Below are 21,741 nucleotides of genomic sequence, written 5' to 3' on the forward strand. Positions count from 1 at the left end.
ATGTGAAGAATGTGACTTAATAAGAAATTGCAGGAGGTCTGTGAGGACCAAAGAAGCAAGTATGTAATTTCACATCGATGATGTGAAAGGGCAGGGCATGTGCAGGATTAGTAGAATGGAAATAGGTGAGCTAAGTGCTTCTGTAATGGCTGTTTGAAGGAGGTTCAGCCACATGTCTGAGCAGAAGATGGAGAATGCAGAATGAGCTGCTTCTAAAGGCTCCCATGGTCACTTGTCAGCAAGAAGAAAAGTATAGCTTGTTTTGCATGAATGAATAGGAGATTGTGGTCCCCAGCTTTCTCTTGAGATCTATAGAGACTATAGACTTAGTAAGTAATTAAACAAAAGTTTAATTTTTGGTGAAGTAGAAGGAACACAAGGATGGTTCTTGGGTTTGCAGTCAGTTTTTAGGGTTTGGTCTGATGGTGCGTTGCTGGTGGGAAACAGTGGTTGGAATGGGATGTTAGCATTTCCATCCTCTTGCGTTCAAAGATGAGGGTCTGTAGTTCTAATGAAGATGCTTCATTGTGTGCTTCAAAGTGTTAGGCTTCTGCCAAGATACCATTTCATTAGCATAAAATACTAACTCTCAAAGTGGCAGATATAATCTAGCAAGTTAATTATGGATTTATTTGATGACACACTATCTAGGCGTCGTGGTTTAAGTCTAGCCAGCAACAAAGCACCATGAAGCTGTTTGCTCGCTCCTCCCCCCCGCCCCCAGTGGGATGAAGACAGAAAATACAATGAAAATCTCATGGGTTGAGACAAGGACAGGGGGAGGAATCACTCACCAATTACGGTCATGGGCAAAAACCAGACTCAACTTGGGAAAAAAAAACAAACCAAAATCAATTTAATTTATTACCAATCAGATCAGAACAGGATAATGAGAAGTAAAGTCAAATCTTAAAACACCTTACCCCCACTCCTCCTTCCTTCCCAGGCTCAACTCTGCTCCTGATTCTCTCTGCCTCCTCCCCCGGCGGTGCAGGGGAACAGGGGATGGGGGTTGGGGTCAGCTCCCCACACCTTGTCTCTGCCGCTCTTTCCTTCTCAGGGGGAGGACTCCTCATTTGTCCCCTGCTCCACCGTGGCGTCCCTCCCACAGCAGACAGTCCTTCATGAACTTCTCCAGCATGGGTCCTTCCCATGGGCTGCAGTCCTTCAGGCACAGACTGCTCCAGCATGGGCTTTCCCATGGAGTCACGGCCATCTTCGGGGGCATCCCCCTGCTCTGGCATGGGCTCCTCCATGGGCTGCAGGTGGGCATCTGCTCCACTGCTCACCTCCATGGGCTGCAGGGGGACAGCCTGCCGTCTCACCACAGGCTGCAGGGGTATCAGCTCCTCCAGCACACCTCCTCCCTCTCCTTCTTCACTGACCTTGGTATCTGCAGAGGGGTTTCTCTCACATTCCAATCTCCTCTGCCACTGTAGGTTCCCCTTATAAAATCCATTCTCCCAGGGGTGCTACCGCTGTCACCGATGGGGTCGGCCTGGGCCAGAGGCAGGTCTGACTTGTAGCCAGGGAAGCTTCTAGCAGCTTCTCACAGGAGCCACCCCTGCAGTCCCCTCCCTGGTCCCAAAACCCCACCACACAAACCCAGAACACTAGCTATTTTCCTATCTGATAGCTTCATGTTTGTAAGAGGATTTTAAAAGAAATTTTCATGTCTGTGCCGCTTTTTAGCAGACTATTAAGTTCAAGGAAAGATTTATGAGGTGAATTTCTATGGCAAATAAGTGTATGCTGTCATAAATCCAATAATGTTTGACTGACTTGTCTGTTCATATTTCATACTGTTAACACGTAAGATACTACAGGAACAGGGCAGTAAAAGTGTGTTCTCTAAATTGATAGCGTAAAATGGAAGAGATATTAAAGTGATTTGAGTTGAAATAAACTAGTGCTGCTAACTTGATCTATTGTATTTTCTTTAGGTTAGAACAGGCAAAAGAGGCTGAATCTAAGGATGCTTTGAAGGACTTAGTTAATTTGATAACTTCCTTAACAACGTATGGTGTCAATGAATTAAAGCCAGCTGGTGTTACCACTGGAGTACCTTTCCTGCTACCTGGATTTGCAGTCCCACAGCCTGCAGGCAAAGGTGAGTGCTTTCTTTCTCCCTCTATTATTTTTGTTTGTTTGTTTTTTAAATATAAACAACAAAGTACAGAGAAGCTGTATACTACACTAACCATTTGCAGTTGAGTCTAGGTTCTTTTACTAAGATTGCATATCAAATACTTAGTTCTGTTGGTCTCAAAAGTTCTATTTTGGAGTTGGTACCCAAAGAAGAAAGCGTAGAGCTTTTGTCTTTGAGGACTAAATGCTGAGTCAAACATCTCTCACTGCAAAGCTGACAGTTTCTATGTGGACATTTTAAGAGATTATCGTAATGGAAAGATGTACTGATTTGATTTACCATGTTTTAAGCTGCTCTTACTAAACTGATGCGAAAGGCTGATGTACTGGTTTGACTTCCCTCCCTGTCCCCGATTTGCTGTTAGTTTTTGTCAGCTTAAGCAAGTGTAACTTGTGAGCTGAAGTCTGTTGTTTCATCACCAGTGTTCACGGAGTGGTGGTCTGTGGTGTGCTTGCAACCACAGTCAATTATAATATGGAGATAAGGTTGAGGAAGTCTGAGGGGAGAAAGGGTTTTATAAAAATAAACTTATTTTTCACATCCTGTGTATAAAATTAAAATTCATGTAAGTCTTGTATGTAACTGAGGAGTTTCGAATTTTATAGTGACTGTGGACCTAGTTTGTTACTTGGACTTTTAGTGGGATTTAATAATGCTAGGGATACAAGAAAAATTTTTGTGATAGGATTACATTTATAGATTTATAGGCTAATGGATTCACTTTCACTGTTTCTTTTGTATGTCTGGGTTCCTTGGACAATGACTTCCTTTCTCTGGTATTGAGAGAGTTCATTGTTCATGTGAATTGTTTTCCCTTTGTACTAAACAGAGAAGGAAGGTGATAGCCACACTCAGAGCTTAATTTCTCCATGTTTTGATAATAACATCCTAATTTTTGCTTAAGTTAATCAGCTATTCTGATACAATAGCATGAGAGAACCATGGCCTATTCCAGTCTCCACAGGAATTTTTTTATTTAATTTTCTGGTATTTGTCACTACATCTCAGTTCCTTTTACCTGCTTTTCATTATGTTGGCAAGTTGTTTTTTTATGAAGACCATATTAGCTCTTTGTCTTAATTGCTTCTATTTAAATCCTTTTAGTTCTTGAACTCTGAAGAGCTAGTTAAGATTTGGTTTCTTCAGGGGTCCTCATAATAATCAAGGTTAATTTATTAATCTGCTTGATTGCGTGGAACAACTGTTGATACTAAATTAGAATATAAATAGTTGTATCTGTCACTGCCTATGCTCCTGTCAAATTTAATAAGCTCTAAATCCCCTTTTCAACATTCTTCATTGTAAAGAAAGCATGTAAAAAATGTCCTTTTAGAAACAAATGAGTGTGACTTACAAGGTAACATTAATATTCTTCCAGGATGTGAAATCGTTCCATGTTAGTTTTGAAGGAAGTTTCCTGTTGCCTTCTGGAGAAATACTGGCAGGGAAGGTGGTAAGGCTAGACACGAAGATAACTGAATTTACTTTTAAATTGGACAACTTAGTTTATAAACAATAAAGAGAGTAGCGTTCCACACAGCATAGGTAATAAATCAGGATTCTTTGTTTATGAAAGGGTTTTTAAATCAGGTTAACAGTTTGCTTATAGTTTGTTTGAAAATAAGATTTTGTTGTTAGAGCATCCTAAATGCTTGTTTAGGATGTGTTGCAGGTTCTCGCTCTTGATTGTTTTGGGTTTTTTTGAAATTGTTTTTACCATTAGTTGTTTTTTGTTTCATGGGATTTGTCCACCGTGACTTGTACTGTTCCTACAGAAGTTAAAAAATTTGGCTTTGAGGCATCTTTTTAGTAGAATAAAAATAGTAGAATAAGAAAAATATCTACCCATAGAAAATTCTGGGGGCCGCAGGGAGCACTCATAAACAATGCATTCTTTGGCTAAATGAATGAGATTTTATTTAACTGGAAGGTACTTGTAAGAAGAAATTTGACCAATCTTTTAAAGATGCGAGGTCTTTGTGTGCTAATATTATAGCTACCTTGCGCTTTACAAGTCTTTCCCTTTATTTTAATTCCCTAATTATTAACAGTACTGGACCCTGCCAAAGCTTTCTTATTCCCCAGGCCTGATTCCCAAAGCCAACTCTCTGCCACCTTCTGATACCGCTATGGTCATTCATGCCAGTTAATCCAGACCTGAGCAAAAGCAGCCTCTCTGTGGAAGGCAGGCAATTGCCAGCCTTACATTGCCCTGTGGAGTTTCTCTACATGTAGCTCTCTTCTTCTCACAGGCGATTGCCAAAGAATGGAAGCAAGAGGATAATTTGGAGGCCATGCATGTAGTCTAGCTTTGAACCCAGCTGATGAGGATTTGTCATTGCTTTTTGCTCTGTTGAGTGAGGGGATACAGATGGCTGTTACTCTAAACTTAGCCTGCCGAATACTTGTAGAGAACAGAGTTGCGTTCTGCATTATGGAGTACAGAACATGTTACTGTTGCTGTAATGAGTTTTCTTATGGCCTGGGTAGTTGACAGGCAGGCTTTGTTTTATCTCCAGGACTGTATCCCATTGCACGTTTTAACAATAGGTCAGCTTGCTTACCTATTGTAAAGAAATGATCTTTCATTTAGCTGCTAGTTTCAAAGATGAAGATGCCATCTTAATGAACAGTAGATTGTAGGATTTGCAATGTAAGTGATCGTGCAGAGGCTTTCTTGAAGAGTTAGTTTTAATAAAAATTTTTATTATATGTGACATATATTGTTATTTTATTTGCACTTATGAAAATGCATGGACCATTATTAGTAAGTGTACTCATTGTTTATGACGATTAAGAACTTTCTCTTTCCTTTTTCCTCCCATCCCCCTTTGTTTCCTGATTTAGGTCATAGTGTGAGGAATATTCAAGCATTTTCGGTCCTCCAGAACGCATTTTTGAGAGCAAAAACCAACTATCTAGCACAAATCATCCTTGATGCCATCACGAATATTTATATGGCGGACAATGCCAACTACTTCATTTTGGAATCGCAGCACACATTGTCTCAGTTTGCAGAGAAAATTCCTAAACTTCCGGAAGTGCAGACCAAATACTTTGAGATGCTGGAATTCGTTGTCTTCAGCTTGAATTACATACCCTGTAAAGAACTGATCAGTGTGAGCATCCTTTTAAAATCCAGCACTTCTTTTCAGTGTAGCATCATTGCCATGAAGACACTCCTTAAGTTCACCCGTCATGACTACATCTTTAAGGATGTCTTCAGGGAAGTGGGACTTCTGGAGGTGATGGTAAATCTTCTTCATAAATATGCAGCCCTTCTGAAAGATCCCACTCAGGCACTGAATGATCAAGGTAGTGTGTGCTCTTCCATTATACTAATACATGTCTTTTTTTTGGCTGGGAATGGTGGAGGCTAGCGCTTTAGAGGAGGAATGAGAGAGTCTCAACGTGTATCTCAAGGGCTGAGTTCTGCTGGGGGCTGCTGTGCCATCTTAAAAGCTCATTGGAATTGCTTCTCTCTTAACATCCTGTGAGAAGCCCGAGGCAAGCTTTAATGAAAGGTGCTGTATGAATGCAAAATAGTAGTTCATATTTTCCTTTTTAAATGTTTTTTTTGATGTATTGGTTTACTATATGTTACTTAACATGAAAAGAGTGAGTGAAGGAGCAATACATAGTATCTATACTCTTCCTCACAAAAGGTACTTGTGCATTTCATTGTGTTTAGCCCCAGCTTTGAAAAAATACTATAGAGCACATATCTGAGCTCTTAATAGGAGTATGTTTTCAGGTTTGCAGACTTTTTTATAAGTTGGGTCTACATTTTTCTAAGAGCGTTTAAAAAAAAATTATTATTATTTTTTTAAATTAGTTATCTCCAGAATTTAACACCTAGGAGATAAGCTACATAGCTGCCTAGCCTGCAAAGCGAGTGCTGCCAAGTGCCATACTTGCATACATACACACACACAGACGGGGTTTTTTTTTTTTTCATTCTTTATTCAAACTGCAGTTGAGTTAGTGTGCATCAGTGACACTTATCCAACAATTATGATTTAAAAAATATTTCACCTGGGTTTATTGTCTGAAGCTTTGTTAGTGAGTGGTAGCAGTTGATTAGAGTTAGAAAGCTTTGTTGCCAGCAACTCCATTGAAAAACACATCAGTTCTCTCGTTCTTGTAAATAAATGGACCAAGCTGTCATCTGATTAGGGTGCTACCTGGATGCACGTGCCCTTGTGTTGTGGCTTGCTTCTTATTATAGTAATTTAAAAAAAATGTTTTTTTCTGGAGTGTTACTCTGTGTTTAAGATGCCACTTGCAGTGTTGGTTCATCTGTTAAACCTGTTGAATCATCAGCACATTTACTATAATTATGTGAACGTAGTTTTGTACTTTTGTGCGGAATTTCTCTTTTCAAGTACTGAATACTGAACAAGAACAGATCCTGTTAAGTCTTCAACTATGGTATGGTTTTGTGGCTTCAAGAAACAACAGTTGGGGATATGAAACTACACATACAGCTGCAGTGTCAGCCACTGAGCTCACAATGCTCAAAAGCTTGTTTAAATTCTTGTGTTTGTAAATTAACTTTTCAAACAATTCATAGTTAAGCTTTCCCAGGAATGTATGTGTAGACTAAATTTTAATTTGCTTTGGAATATGGTTAGGCTGCATTTTCTCTGGGGAAGCAAAGAAAATAAAAGTGTTGGTGGAAAGTATCAAGAAGCATCTTAGAAAAGAGTGATTTTTACTATGACTTTGGCTTCTGAAATTATTTTTTAGGGGATTCAAGAAACAGTTCATTTGAGGACCAAAAGCAGCTGGCTTTATTGGTTATGGAGACCTTGACAGTACTGCTACAAGGATCAAACACAAATGCAGGTAGGTGGAGAGACAGCTGTCAAAATATTTATAAAAAGTAACTCAGAAAATCTGCCTGGAAGCAAAGTAGTCTTGAGTTTCTATCTTCAGGCAAGTAATCAAACACACTGAAATACACTTCTTCTCTTGCCAGGTTTTTCCAGAAAAGAGAATAGGCAGCATAAACTAGAGTGCATAAAATAAAGGAGTACAAGATAGCATTTCTTGTTAACTTGAGTTCCTTTGCTATTGTTTACCTGGAGGCAACCACCACACCCCATCGCTATCCAACAGTACTATAATAATTTGTAGTAGGGCTTGTAACACAGGTTGTATATTGAAAAATTTAAGCATATAATTAGACATGTAGTTTGCTGCTGACAGTGTTATGTCTACTTAAATGTGATTAATAATGCTTGCACCTTTAGTGAAAGATGGCTTTTCATTTTCAAAGGCATATTTCCATTCAGTATGTATAAATGGGGCTCTGTTATGAGTGTCCTTTTCTAAATCAGGCAGGTTTGTATTATGCTTCATTAGCCAAGACTTAGTGACATTGAAATAGACAGTATGTGTATCTCATATTAGTAAAAGCTGTCTCCAAGACCTTGAAATAACAGATTGAGAAAGGATGATAACTGTTTTCAAACCCTTTTTGTCTGTTCTATTAGACAAAGAAGAAGATGAGCAGGTGGGGGGAAACAGACACCACCCTAAGGAACCAGGAAGTTTCTGGCCTTGGAGGCCATGAAACATCCTTACTTTAGCAGGGGTGGTTTTTTTTTCTTTTTCTCAATTCTGACTGGTGTTTTCTCACTTCTGGTTTTGGTTTTGGTTTCATTTAAGTAGCAGAAACTACAATCTGTGACAAATCCTTAAGAAGGAAATCCTGAAAATTGTCCAGCTTGGTTGCCAGCTCACTGTTTAAACATTAGTTCCTGGGCTAATGACATAAAGCTTGCAACTTGTTTCTGTTCTGCTTTTGTCTGGGCAAACTTTTTTATTTAAATTTAGGCCCAGTGTTGGAGTAACCTCCAGTGTTGTCTGTGCCATTTCACTGTATCACTTGTTTTCAAGTTCTGTTGCATTTCAGCTTGTGGTTTCAAACCACTTTCAAAGATGGCTTTTGAATTCTGCCCACTGAGCATTTACAACATCTGCCAGCTTGGCTTTGTCCACATACTTGATAAGTAAGTTCTTCATTCCATCAGGAAAGGCATTATTCATGGCACTCAAGGTAAATCCCGGTTGCATGCCCTTAGTCAAAACAGAAACGCATTGCAGCAAAGCAGAGGTTACTCCAAGCTGATGTTTCAATTAGTTATATGTTCAGTCTGTCATGATTGCGTTTAGACCATTTTGTCATGTTGCTTGTGAGAACGCTCTGGATGACACTGCCAGAAGCTTTGCTGAAGTTGAGATGTCTCCTTTGCCACTTCTCTTTTGTCCACCAAGCTACCTTTCCTGTCAGTGGAAAGGAAAAAAACTTGATCTTTGATTTACTAGATGAATCTGTTTAATGATGAACCAAGAAGCAAGTGAATAAGGCTGAAATAAGGAGGCTTTAGAGAGGAATTGGTATAGATTACAGATGAATTGCATGAATCGATTACACAGTTGTACGTTTATTGCTCAGGTTTGGTTTTGCCATGTAAGAAAAGGCAGAATTAGAAATGAGTCAGAAAGGAGTGGCATGAAGGTACATGTGGGGGCTTCCATATAGGGAGAAATTGGGAGGTGTGGGGTGTGGGAGAAACAAACCCAAACCCCCCAAAATTCAGGATTGTTTGATTTCTAAGGATGAATGAGAGGAGGTGGTGTAAGTATGTGACAATAACATCTCTGAAGGACTGGAACTGCCTCATATTTTAGAAGTGGCAGGTCTTGCTTCACAGAACTGGACTATATGTACCTGTGTGGTGTCAGGGTCTGTGGTACCTGAGCATTGTGCCTGTGAGGTATGGGTTATGATTGGACCATGGTAGCGTCCAACTGACTTGTGACAAATCCTTTGCTGCTGTTAAACAGCATTCCTGATCTCACCTAGGAAGCTTGAAGCAGCTATCAGTACCTCATTGCTACTTCTCAGTACTGAGTTAGTCTCCAAGTATCCACCAGAGAAACAACAGAGGGTAGTGTAAAATGCATCAGGACTGTGTGATGACACTACAGATGTTGTTTCTGAGGACTCCTGGGTAGTTCAAGGGCCTCATTTTGTGAGTAGCACTCCAGGTTCAGGAGTATGACAGGGCTGTACAGGAGGAGTTAAGAAACCATTTCTTGGAGAAGTTGTAGTTCCTGTCTGTGCAGCATGACTGGGATGTAAGCCCAGTGTCACTGTATCCAGAGGCCAGCAGAGATTTTAGGTCATCACAGAGAGGCATAAATAGGCATTATGCAGCCTTGCAGTACTTCATACCACGCTCAAAGCTTGTTTACTGATCTTAAACCAGTATCTCTGATAAGGTTTCCTGAATATTGCATAACTGATAACTGAATTTCAAACAAGAAATTTGGGTGTCCAGACCCAGACAGGTTCACTGGGTGGTCGAGAATCTTGACTGAGAGTGGGAAAAATATAAAATGTTACCTTGGTCTCTCTGAAAACAAGAGACCTGATCGCTGAGGAGATGCGCTTTGCCTGTAAAGGGATGCAACCAACTTAACTGTCCCAGGGTGTGAGGCTTCTCCTTTTGCCTTAGTCCTTGTCTCATCCAAAGAACGTCAAAAAAAGCAGGAGGCAGGAAATCAGAAATGGATAGTGGAACTAAGGTTTGTATATGTACATTAGAGAGAATAAACATTGTCCTGACTAGCTTGTTAATCCTGAGCTTGGTCATTTGAACTGCTCTTTTACTTTATGGTCACAAGGAAAAATGATCCCTTTTGATGCAGTATAGATCCATTACCTACCCTGTTTTCATCTTCAATAATTAACATAGGCAGTATTCTAGGTGCTGACACTGTACTAAACAAACATTATATGTGCCATATATATTCCAGTTTGAGTTTTACAATGTTTTCAGAATCAATATTGCACATGGGTTCTTCTGAGTATCCAGTAAGCTTGAGAACCATTATTTGACTTAGGCTTTATCTCTACAGGGAGACATCTTGCCACAAGAAAACTTTTGCAGGCTCTTACAAATCTTGTGGATAGACTGAATTGCTCCTCAACCAGTGCTCCCAGTTTGCTTGTCTCATCCAGAAGCAGCCTAGTTATATTTTTGGCAATGAACTAAATGTAAAATAAATGCTATCCTTAACCAAAACAGCATATAGTCTTCACTAAAGATGGAGGGTTTGCTGTATTTTTTTATTTGTTTTATCTTGTGACTCTCTGAGCTCTAGCATGAAAAGAATAACTACTGTTGGAGTAACAGAATTATTGAGGAAATTCTTAGAACTGACCTGCATCTTTGTACTCAACACCTTTAGTGAAAAATATTGTCAGAAGAATATTGTTCAAGTTCTATTTTTGTTTGTGGTAGGAGAGGAAAAGGAGAGGAAAAATAGTAATAAGTCATTAAACATCCATAGAGCTAAAACCCTGCCAGTCAAGCTGTAGAAATGAAAATAAACACCTTTCATGTTTTGTTGTTGTCATTATATGTTACTGATTGTATTTTTCATACTCCTTTATGCGCTTATCCCCACCACCCCCTTTCTGAGTAGGTATTTTCAGGGAGTTTGGTGGTGCGAGATGCGTGCACAACATAGTAAAGTATCCCCAGTGCCGACAGCATGCCCTGATGATCATCCAGCAGTTGGTGTTATCACCTAGTGGAGAAGATGATATGGGCACTTTGCTGGGACTGATGCACTCGGCTCCACCTACGGAACTGCAGCTGAAAACGGACATCTTAAGGGTAAATGAAGTACTGCTCAGGACTCTTGCTCCTAAGCACTGTTTTAAAAAGAAAACACTGAGAAGGGGATTGGATTGGATAGATTGTCTCTGGAGTTGAAATGCGTACATTTGATGCATGTTTTTTATTTTCTTCCATCTGTCCATGGCAGGTTTCAGAATTAGAGATGAAGGCTAGTGAATGAGTATGTGTTTTTAGTATCATCATTTGTAATCGGCCTCTGTGGATAGGAAATGAGGTTCTACAGTTACAATAATGTTCCCTGGCAGAGTGTTATTCAGTTAAAAATAGTGAGAATACATGGGGTAAAAGAGCAAGCATGTAACACGTAAGTTTATTTTCAGTGCTGGCATGCATTTTCCTGTGGCAGACTTACTTTATTTTACCAATTAGTTAAAAATGCTGAATTAGTTAATATAAATGTAAATTGTAGTGACCATAGTAGAAGATAAAGCCGAAGAACTTGCTTAAGCAAAATAGTGGAAAGGTAGGAAAGTAAGGCTGTGAGTGGAAGAGGAAGAGAGAAGACTCTCATCTGTTTTCTATCATATTAGGTTTTTTGGCTGCTAATCTAGACCCACAATTTCTTCTCAGAATAGCTAATGGTTTTTTTGTAAATTGATGTAATACTGTTATTTTAGGGTAGAAAAGCTGAGTCAAGTAGTAAGTAAATGAGTCCTACCAGAGAGAACTGAGACATCTAGGTTCATTTCTGTTAAAAGGAGCTGTAATATTTCTCTGGCAGATGAGCAGCTTCGTATTATTCCAAAAGACAGAAAGGAAAGCTAGTAATAAAATTATTCATTTGACATGTTTTGTCTATCAAGGTCTCCAGTCATTTTTGAGCATGTCTCAGTCATGATACTTAAGGGGAAAGAAAGGATACTGCAGTTCCCTAACAGATTTAACATCCAAAGTCAGGGTTTCTGTCCTTGATCTGACCTGTTGTATTTGTCTTCCATTGGTGCTGTTTTCAGAAGTTTAGGTTATGAAACTGACAGGCCAGAATGGTGCAGTGATGTGTCTCTTACTGTTTATCCAGGCTTGGCAGGAAATGAGATACTGCCTTCAAAAGAAGGACAGTCTAACTATTTGACTACCCATCTTCTGAGTGCTTTAAAAAAACAAAAACCCAAAACCAAAAAAGCATGATTCTGAAGAAGTAAACTCTTGGTCGCGAAAGATTCCCCCTACCCTCCTAGCCTATTTTTCTGTATCAATAACATTTTTCTGTTGCTTGTGATGCTTCGTGTAGAGAGACTTTCTTCTACATTCCATATTCACATATGGGTCAAACTTCTCATGACAGCTGGTTTTTTGTTTGTTTTTGGTTGGGTGGATGGGCTTCCCCACCCCCTGATTTCACAGATAAATGAGTATTATTCTCTAGTACCTAGATCTGTCTAGTTTCCACTGTATATACCGTGGCTTTGTATTTGTTCAGCAAGTAAGGTTTTATCCATTTTTGTTTCTCTCTCACTCTCTCAGGCTTATTTTTGAACATCAACTCTTAAAGTCAAGTTTCACTCAATTCAGAGATTTATGGGTTTTGTTATAGAGGAAGGGTAAAACTAAGTGGGGTTTTTTTGGCTAATTCTTTGCTGCCGTTGTTATCTTTGAGTGCTGTTGTGGCTTTGTAGCTGCCAGGTGCTTATGCATTGTAGATTTCTGGGAGACCAGAAATGTTAGGATGTGTTAGGATGCTCCAAGGTTTAGATTTTCTTAGTGCTACAGGCAGTTGTTTGCCCTCTCTTGTTTGAAATTGTTTGTGAAGTATGATGGCAGAGTAGATTCCTTTCCAATAGCTATATTCTCTGCCTTATCACTAAAGGGGTTACCTGGGTATTTTGGGTTCCATTCTAGGCTTGGTCAAGTCTTTTTTTGCTGGCACATTTATTTATCTCCTTAATTTCTTATTGCTAAATTAGGGGCAATGCTTTACTTTTTCCCCCACTCTTTATTTTGTAAGCTCTTGAGGATGGGGACTCTTGCAGTACAAAATTGATCTTTGGAGACTTCAGGTGTTACCAAATTCTGACAAATGACATGAGAATTTTGCTAGCATATCAAACAAAAACTTTCCTACATTTTTTCAAGCTGTTTGTAATGCTGCTGCTTTTCTTCTTCTTTGTTTTGATTGTTTGTTTTGTCCATAGGCCCTACTGTCAGTGCTGAGAGAAAGTCACCGCACACGAACTGTTTTTAGAAAAGTTGGTGGATTTGTGTATGTCACATCTTTACTTGTTGCTATGGAAAGATCTTTGTGCTCGCCGCCTAAGAATGGCTGGGAGAAAGTAAACCAGAATCAAGTGTTTGAACTGCTTCACACTGTGTTCTGCACATTGACTGCAGCAATGCGCTACGAGCCAGCCAACTCTCATTTCTTCAAAACAGAGATCCAGTATGAAAAACTGGCAGATGCTGTTCGATTACTTGGCTGCTTCTCAGACTTGAGAAAAATAAGTCCCTTGAATGTCTTCCCTTCAAATACACAACTATTTCAAAGACTTTTGGAGGATGACCTAATATCCCTGGATTCTGTGTCACCTACACTAAGACACTGCAGCAAACTTTTTATTTACCTCTACAAAGTAGCAACAGATTCTTTTGACAGGTATGAACTTTGCTTTTTTTTTTTTTTGCTTTTTTTCCCTCTTCCCCCCCTACCCCCCCCCCCCCCCCCCCCCAGTGTTCCCCAAAATAGTTTTCTTCAAATATGTTCATTGCAGGCTTTTGTATTTCCATTTTAATCTATTTCTTTGTTCCTTCACTCCAGTGAGAGGAATATAAGGTGTCAACATCTGACCAAATATTGACTTAGCTTGCTGGTGTTCTCCAGGGTATGCAGCATTCTCTCTGATGTTGAATGTTTTTGTCATGGCAGCAATTAAGATAGAGATGTCAGTATATGGTTATATTTGATGTGTTGAAGCAACCTGTTGGTTCATAGGCAGACTGTCTGGTTGCTTTATCATACAGAACTACTAGATTTTTATGCTTTTATTAAGTCAAATGAAAAATTAGTTGTTGAATGTCATACCTTAACTTCATGTTTTCTTTGATATGGGACTATAAAGTAAGTAATTAGGTAATATCATGACGAATTTAGAATCATAGCATCATTTAAGTTGGAAAAGGCTCTTAAGATCATCGAGTCCAACTGTTAATCTAACACTGCCAAGTCCACTACTAAACCATGTCCTTAAGTGCCACATCTACACATCTTTCAAATACCTCCAGGGATGCTGACTCAACCACTTCCCTGGGCAGCCTGTTCCAATGCTTGATGACCCTTTTGGTGAAGAAATTTTTCCTAATAGGCAATCTAAACCTCCCCTGGCACAACTTGAGGCCTCTTTCTCTCATCCTATCACTTGTTAGCCACCTCACTACAACCTTCTTTCAGATAGTTGTAGAGAGCGATGAGGTTTCCCCTCAGCCTCTTTTTCTCCTTACTAAACCCATCCAGACTAGACAGCTTGTTTTAGATGGATTGGCATGTTCTTTAAAGTTCTAGCTAGTCTGTAAATTATTGTTTTCTAAACTTAACTGGGAGACAGTCCAAGAGTTAAACAACTAGAATTTAAATTATACTTGAGATTTGAAATGAACAGTAATGTGTGTCTTAAAATTGATTCAAAATGACAACAAAACATACTGAAGTATGTATTGAAGATTGACTTGTCTTAAAAGTACTTCTTGCCCATAATTTAAGGTACAGAAAAGTAAAACACAGACCTAAGCTTCATATCTGGGACCTTGGAGCTTCTGCACCCCAGCTATTTAATGCATATGACCCTGTTTTAGTAAGACAGGCCACCTAGTTTGTCAAACACAGCATCTGATTTTCCAAGTGTTGAAGCTGTGGCTGTGTATGTTGAGATATTAATAGAGCTGCCAGTTGCTCAGGCTTTCTTAAACTAGGTGACTAGTAAAGTGCAAACTTCATGTTTTTGTTGATGAACACCTCTGAAGCAGCATATCTTAATGCTTTTCTCTTGTTTAACAAAAAACAAATAACAAAAAAAATACCACCCCCCAAAAAAAACCCAAAAGACAAGTACAGAAATCAATTTACTTGATCTCATTTTAAATTAAAGTATTCAGATAGGAGGAGGAAAATGTGTATTAAGAATGTGTTGCACATACTGTTGAAGTTACAACACTGGCTAGCAGTAGTCTGAGGAATCAGCGGGGTAAGTAAATCCCATGGTGTTGTTGCATAAGCTACCTTGTTAAGTTACTGGTTTTTTGCTGTCGTCTTCAGTGACTGCATTCTTTCTTCTATCATCATTCTTTGTAAAGTTTACATTGATTTTATTTCTTACCCATGTTGGTTATACTTAATTTACTGAGGCTTTACTTTCTCCTCTCAATTTCTGCTGTTTAACATTGAAAGATGTTCTGTTTTGCTAGTGTGGTCATATCAGTAAACCTCTGTGGAGTAATGAATAAGCACTGCAGAGTCATGCCATAAAACAAGTACATGCTTTGCATGTCCATGTGTGTACCTGATGCGTGTTGTTCAGTAGCATCCTTTGTAGTCCTTGTTGTTTCTGGAAAATGGATCCTAGTAACGATTTTATTGGTGCTTTTGTAGAACTAACAAGCTTACGGCCTCTGGTTTCTTCTCTAACCTCTCTGTCCTCCCCCTGTCTGTTTTGTCTGTAGTCGTGCAGAACAGATTCCTCCTTGCCTGACAAATGAGACTTCTCTCCCCTCTCCCTGGGGTACGCCAGCTTTGTCCAGGAAAAGGTACCGACCCTTCAAAGAGAAGTTGATCTTGCTTCTGATTTCTCTCTCACTGTTGTGTTTCTTAGTTTGGGTTTGTTTTTTTCACTCAAGTTGCTATTTTTTTCTGAGGTGTGCATTTTCACTTGTGTGTTTACTGGATAAAATAAATGTAAAGGTATGTTTCATAGTGAATCCTAGGTAGTGATGGTAATGGATAAGATCAGAGATGTCTCCAGACTCCTGAAGCACTTAAGTTCATAATTCAAAAACAAATAAGGTCTAGTATAAGAAATCTAAGGGAGGCATAAATGACACTCACAGGAGCAGTTAAAAAAAGTTCAGACTATGCTAGTAGATCAATTAATACAACAGGATTTCTTTTTTTTTTTTTGACTGATTTTTCAAGAAAAGGTACTTTCAGTAGGAAGGTGGATAGCTTGTAAAGGTGCTCATTTGTTAGTAATTGCACAGAATAAAAAATAAAGAATGAACCTGTCAGTACTTGACTACCAAAAGTTTTAGAGGCATGCTAAATTAAAAGGTTTGGAAAGAAAGCACAAATGGCACAATTCAGAAATCCTCACACCCACTTCCCCTCCCAAGCTACTAGTGTCTGGTAGATTATTTTTTCTTTAAAAAAAAAAAAAGTTTACTGATTCAACAACAGTGTCACTTACAGAGCTGTGCAAGTCATGAAAAGGAGAGTTTTCCTGGAGCCCCAGGGAAAGGGGCAGCCATTTATTATCTGAAGATGCAGATTAGGCAGAGATTTGCTTTTGAAGGCTAATAAGACATTTGAAAGACTGTGTGTTATCTAAGGTGCAGGTGCCATGTGTGGAAAACATGGTCATTCTTGCTTGGTGTACAGCTTAAAGTACACCAGGTTTCATGTTTGGAATGTAAAATATTTGCAAAAGGAAGCAACCAAAGCTGCTTTTGGAAACTGCTTTGAAAGGAAATGTTTGTACTCAAGCAGGCTAGTAAAGAGAAGCCTTTTTCTGTCTTGCTGAGTGACGTTATCTGAGTCATACCTGGATATTCTGCAGGGACTGGCTTGGACAAGGCCACTTTCCCAATAATTCAGAACCTCTTAGACTGTCATTTCTTTTCTAAGAACACTGAGGCATTTAGGAACAAACATAGCAGTTGCGGTTCACAGAGAAAAACCTTAGCTGCCGAACTCCTTTCCCTCTCATTTACTCTGAAGAAACTTGAAAGAAAACAGCATTTCCTATGGAGGCTTTTTACAGCTTCAGCCCCAGTATTAACCTCTAGCATTATAGATTGCCCTTTCCTTTACTACATTTTGCTGTTCTCCCAGGTGTAACTGGCATGGCTGCTCAAGTTCACTGAATTACTCAAATGCACAGGTATGCAAAGGCTTGCAACAGAACACACACGATGCCTGCCGAACAGGAGCTGATTCGAGGGTGTGATGAATAAAAAAGTGCCAGATGGGTAGCTGATGCAGCCTGGTGATTAAAACATAAATAGATGTATTATGAATGTATATGTTAGGCTTCCTTTGTTTGTTTTCTGTAGTACTGAAAATGCAAGCAGTTATTTGAAAACGGTGTGGTATAAGGTGAAATAAAGACTGGATAGTTTAAAAAGTCAGTATCCCTGTGGGATGCTTTGGGCAATTCAGGTAAGTACCAGTATAGTAACGTGGCTACTTGCTGAGGTAAAGGAGTGTGTTTGACATGGATCTTCACAACCAGAAATGGCCTTTGGGTGATAAGTTGTATAAGACTCAAAGCAAAAGTGGACAGAAAGAATGATCATGCTGGCCTGGGTGACTTTTCAGATCCTTTCTGTAAAAGCTGGTTTTCCAGTAAAAAAATAGACAGGGCTAGGCTTTTCAAAAAAGTCTGTTTGAGCAGCTGTCTGCTTTCTCACGGTTGTTCAGCATTGTGTTTGTCATTCCTAGTGAATTCAGTGGCAGTAGCTGGGATCTTCCTACTTGCAAAAATAAGCAACTTGGGTTTTGTAGTCCAATATTATTTGATTTTCTTTTTTTCTCTTTTTAAATGTCAGATACGGTCAGATTCTGTCAAAGTTGACTCTTCTGAGAGACGTGTTTGCTCTTCTCTTATTGTTTTCTGTCTCCTTTACGTTGCTTCCTGGGGATCTCTCTTGTTGCTGTGGCCTGGTTTTCTGCCTTTTGACTCGCAAGACAGATGCCTGAGGGAGCCCTGTGTTGTTTGGCTAGAAGAGCAAGCAGACACTGTGCACACAAATAATTCTTATAAACAAAAATCGTACAGTTCTGGTTTTGATGCACACAGTCTAGAACAGTTCTGAATACATAGATATGCTAATATTCTCTCTCAGACATGCCTGCCACTTCTCAAAGCTGTATTTCCCTGAGGAGTGGTGCCCTCGAAGTGTTATCCTTTATGTAAATGAGAGTAAGTAGGAGTCCTCCAGCACATGCATTGGACTGGCGGTACATAGGTGTCCTCCCTGTTACCTGGAATACATTGTTCTTCCACCCCTCCTGTATAATTTGAATCAAGAATTACAGCTTTGCCAGCTGTTTGATTGCTGTAAATTTTGGCAGAAAAAACTTACCTTGACAGGGTGTTCTTTTTTTTTTTTTTTTTGTTGGTTTTTTGGTTTTTTTGAGAGGATGCTTTGGGCCTGACAGAGTGACGTACAGAATAGAATGTAGCTTTAAAATACTGTTAGCCATTTATTTTACAAAATTTGGATGGTGGTCACTCTTGGGGAATGATATGCGGGGGTTTTATCTACAATACATCTTACCTATTTCTTTCCAGATGAAAATGGTTGTTATAATTCTCATCAAGAGTTGTACTTAATTATAAAATTTCAATTTGAATTTTTCTTCAGTTTTATTTTTTGTTAAATTAGACAGATCTATGTGTTGTCTTCAGTACACTGCCTTTTTCCATTGTCCACTTCCTCCTTTCTTCTACCTTAAAGGGATCATATAAAGAATGTATAAGTATGGCTAAATTAATTTATTGCAGGTTCTGCACTGACCTATAGACCTGTAACATTCACTGTATACTTTGGCAGGATTTTGTAGGATCTGGGTTTTTTCCTTTCCTAGAGAACTCTTCTTGAACTGTTCTTTTTTTTTCATTGTTTTGATACAAGTACTCCTTATGGAAAAACTAAACATGGAAGGTATTTTTAAAATTATGTAAAAAACTTTCAATAACATATGCTTTAGGGGCGTAACTTTTACTTAGATTGCTGACAGAAAAGCAAATTGCCTAGTCTTGACTGTATCCCCTTTTCAGTTTGTATGCAATGTTGAAGTCCAGGCCTTTTGAGGCCAGGATCACATGCTTGCTCGTGAATCATACTGAGCAATGGCTCAGGTTTTTGTTAGGCTCTCTCTGTACTAACATGTTATAATGTCACAGTTTACCTAATGAGGTGAATGAGATAGTGCAGATCAGGATGCTTAGAAGTAAAATTTGTGCTTAAAAGTGGACAGAAGCTTGATCTTCAAGAATGTCTTGGGGAGTGGAATTTCACTAGACTGAAGAGCATTCTTAAATACAAATAGATATTTAGTTTTTAAACAGTACCCTGTAGAACTTGCATTGAGACACTCAAGGCGACATTGGAAAGAGGTAGCAGTTTTCTTCTTCAGGTGAAGAACAATGCTGTTAGGATGCATGAGAAACAATTGCCCATGTTTCAATCTCTGCATTAAGACAGGGAAAAGGGTTGAGATAACATCTCTCTATGATAGTATTACCAGTTGTTCTGCTGTTCTTAATTCCATTTAAGTTTAAAGAGACAACGAAGATTTCTCTACCTGCCAGATGTTTCAAATGGTGAGTCTGCTAGAGAAGTTTAGGAAATTGATGGCTAGAGTTTGCAAAACATGGGCAGATTTTTTTTAGTGGTTGATTACAATAGAATCGCCACACTATTTCATGTTTGCTGTATTAGCTGAATGAGTAAAGCATCAGTAATTTCACCTTTCTTCAAAAACTCTCTTTTAAAAAGTGCTCTTGGATTGTTCAGATGCCAAGTTGTTGTTGATCTGCCATGAGCCTTTTCAATAGGAACACTTTTGTTGGAACATTATTTATCCAGCCCATTTTCCAACCAGCGCAAGAAGATTGTTCTGTACTTCCTAGTATCCTGTCTTAGGCTAAATAATCCATTGCCTCAGCCTTCCCACACAAATGACATTTCTTGCTGGGGGTTGTGTGTGCATTTGAGATGGAACCTTCAGAGTGTTTAGGACAGAATTGTACTTGCAGCCTTCCTCATCTCCCATCTATGTCCTGTTTCTCCCAAGAGAAAAGATTTCATTGTTGGAAGTGCCCCGTGAGTGAGGCACAGCGAGTCTGAGTGTTATTTCTGTTAGGTTTAGGGGTTAGGTAAATCTCTGTCACTGAGAATGAGAGAGGAAATGCCTCTTTCAACTGATTTAATAGGAAGAGACCTGTTTTTAGCTGGACTCACTTCTGGTAAAACGGCAGGCAATATTTGGTCTTCAAGAAAAATACTGCATAGAGTTTTTCTTTCTCCTTACAAATAAGCATGTATGATAAATACTGTGAGAATATGGGTGGTTTTCGTTGGGGGGGGGGGTGGGTTTTTTTGGTTGTGTTTTTTTTGTTTTGTTTGTTTGTGGTGAGCATGAGCCTTTCGAGCTATCTTTTGCTTCTAAAGTACCATCTTGAAAGTCTATGTTCAGTAAGCTGCTCATAGAATCATAGAATCGTTTAGGTTGGAAAAGACCTTTAAGATCATCAACTGTCAACCCAATACCACCATGCCCACTAAACCATGTCCTGAAGTGCCTCGTCTGCGTGTTTTTTGAACACCTCCAGGGATAGTGACACCACCACTTCCCTGGACACCACTTCCCTGCTGTTTGTGTGTTGAATCTTGCACTGAAAGAATGGCATCAAGCTGATACCTCCGAGAGTTTCAACGAGAAACGCATCTACAGCCCTCAGCGCAAGTGGTTGCTTCTAAGTCAGTGTGTCTAGGCCTCTTTTCCCTGGATCAGACTAAAGCAGCTTAATGTAAAACTAAATTTCCGTAGCAGTCATGGAAAGACTGAGAGCATACAGACTGCTGGCACGAGCGTATACCGAGACCAAGACCAACTTTCTGTTCTTGTAGGCTAATTAGGGATTGCTGAGAATTTAATGATAGAGCATTTTAATAATCAGCTGTTAATGAAAAGCAAATGGGGAGAAACGTATTCAAAGCTGAATTCACCCCCCAGAACAGGAGCAGTGCTAGCTTGCATGCTGCTGGTGCTGTGTGCTGCCACCACAACTAGAATGAAAAGAGGGAGGCAATAAAGGCAACATTTAAGTTCTTCAAACTGCATAGCACCTGGGGAAAAGACTTCTGAGTTAGTCTAGTATAGTCGAGAAATTAAAACCTTTCCAGGTTGTCTTTGGGCAAACATGTCCAACAGGTTTGAGAAGAGGGAAGTACTTGGTCTGTCTAACTGAGGGAAGAGAAAGGAGAGGGGAATAACATCTATAGGCCAGTTCAACTTTACAGCTGCTTGAAAAATGCAAAGCTCATAATAGATGGGTGTTGTAACCATGGGATGTTTTCTGTCCTGCAGGCATGCATATCATTCTGTTTCAACACCTCCTGTTTGCCCTCAGAAAAACATAGCTGATGTGAAACTCCAAACAGGACCCACACCTGTACAAAGCTCTGATGCAGTCATTATCCACCCTGGTGCTATGCTCGCGATGCTGGATCTTCTGGCTTCTGTTGGATCAGCTACACACCCAGAGGTAGCGAAAAAAATTCTGCTGTCTTAAGCTTTGAGAGTGACTGGGAAAAAGGATGGCTCCGGGAAATAGGGAAAACCGATGATGTCCTCTCATTTTGTGCTGGAAAACTAACACATTTCACAGACTAATTGAGTTGAATAACTGATGACATAAAGGTCTGATAGAAATTGCTTTATTTCACAGGCTTTGTTTTGTCTCTTTCAAGCTCCTGGCAACAATGTAAATTTAAAGAAACGTCTGAAGTGGCCATCAGATAAATTTCCAAGCACTGTGATTAATTCATGTTTTCCCTGATGTATCAGGTGTTGACACATAGTACGAGGACGTGGGATTGGACGTTATAGCTCGGTGTATACGTGCTGTTTGAAATAGCTGGAATATGTTCTAGTTCCAAAAT

The 21,741-nt window shown here is 39.4% G+C and overlaps 1 protein-coding gene across 10 annotated transcripts in view; it reads left to right on the top strand.

Moving 5' to 3' along the window:
• The window catches only part of WDFY3 (WD repeat and FYVE domain containing 3), a 187,035-nt gene that overhangs the window by 84,268 nt on the left and 81,026 nt on the right, over positions 1–21,741 (top strand). For 8 of the 10 annotated variants that reach the window (XM_030023894.2, XM_030023903.2, XM_030023921.2 and 5 more), the window contains 7 exons: positions 1,944–2,110; positions 4,997–5,464; positions 6,899–6,997; positions 10,652–10,845; positions 13,002–13,459; positions 15,517–15,600; positions 21,167–21,344. In XM_030023894.2, coding sequence (XP_029879754.1) covers positions 1,944–2,110; positions 4,997–5,464; positions 6,899–6,997; positions 10,652–10,845; positions 13,002–13,459; positions 15,517–15,600; positions 21,167–21,344 — 1,648 coding nt within the window. Of the gene's footprint in view, positions 1–1,943; positions 2,111–4,996; positions 5,465–6,898; positions 6,998–10,651; positions 10,846–13,001; positions 13,460–15,516; positions 15,601–21,166; positions 21,345–21,741 lie in introns of those variants that run through there. The other 2 variants (XM_030023913.1, XM_041126925.1) reach the window with 2 other exon arrangements.

This window comes from Aquila chrysaetos, chromosome 1 (assembly GCF_900496995.4).
Source record: "Aquila chrysaetos chrysaetos chromosome 1, bAquChr1.4, whole genome shotgun sequence".
Lineage (NCBI taxonomy): Eukaryota > Metazoa > Chordata > Aves > Accipitriformes > Accipitridae > Aquila > Aquila chrysaetos.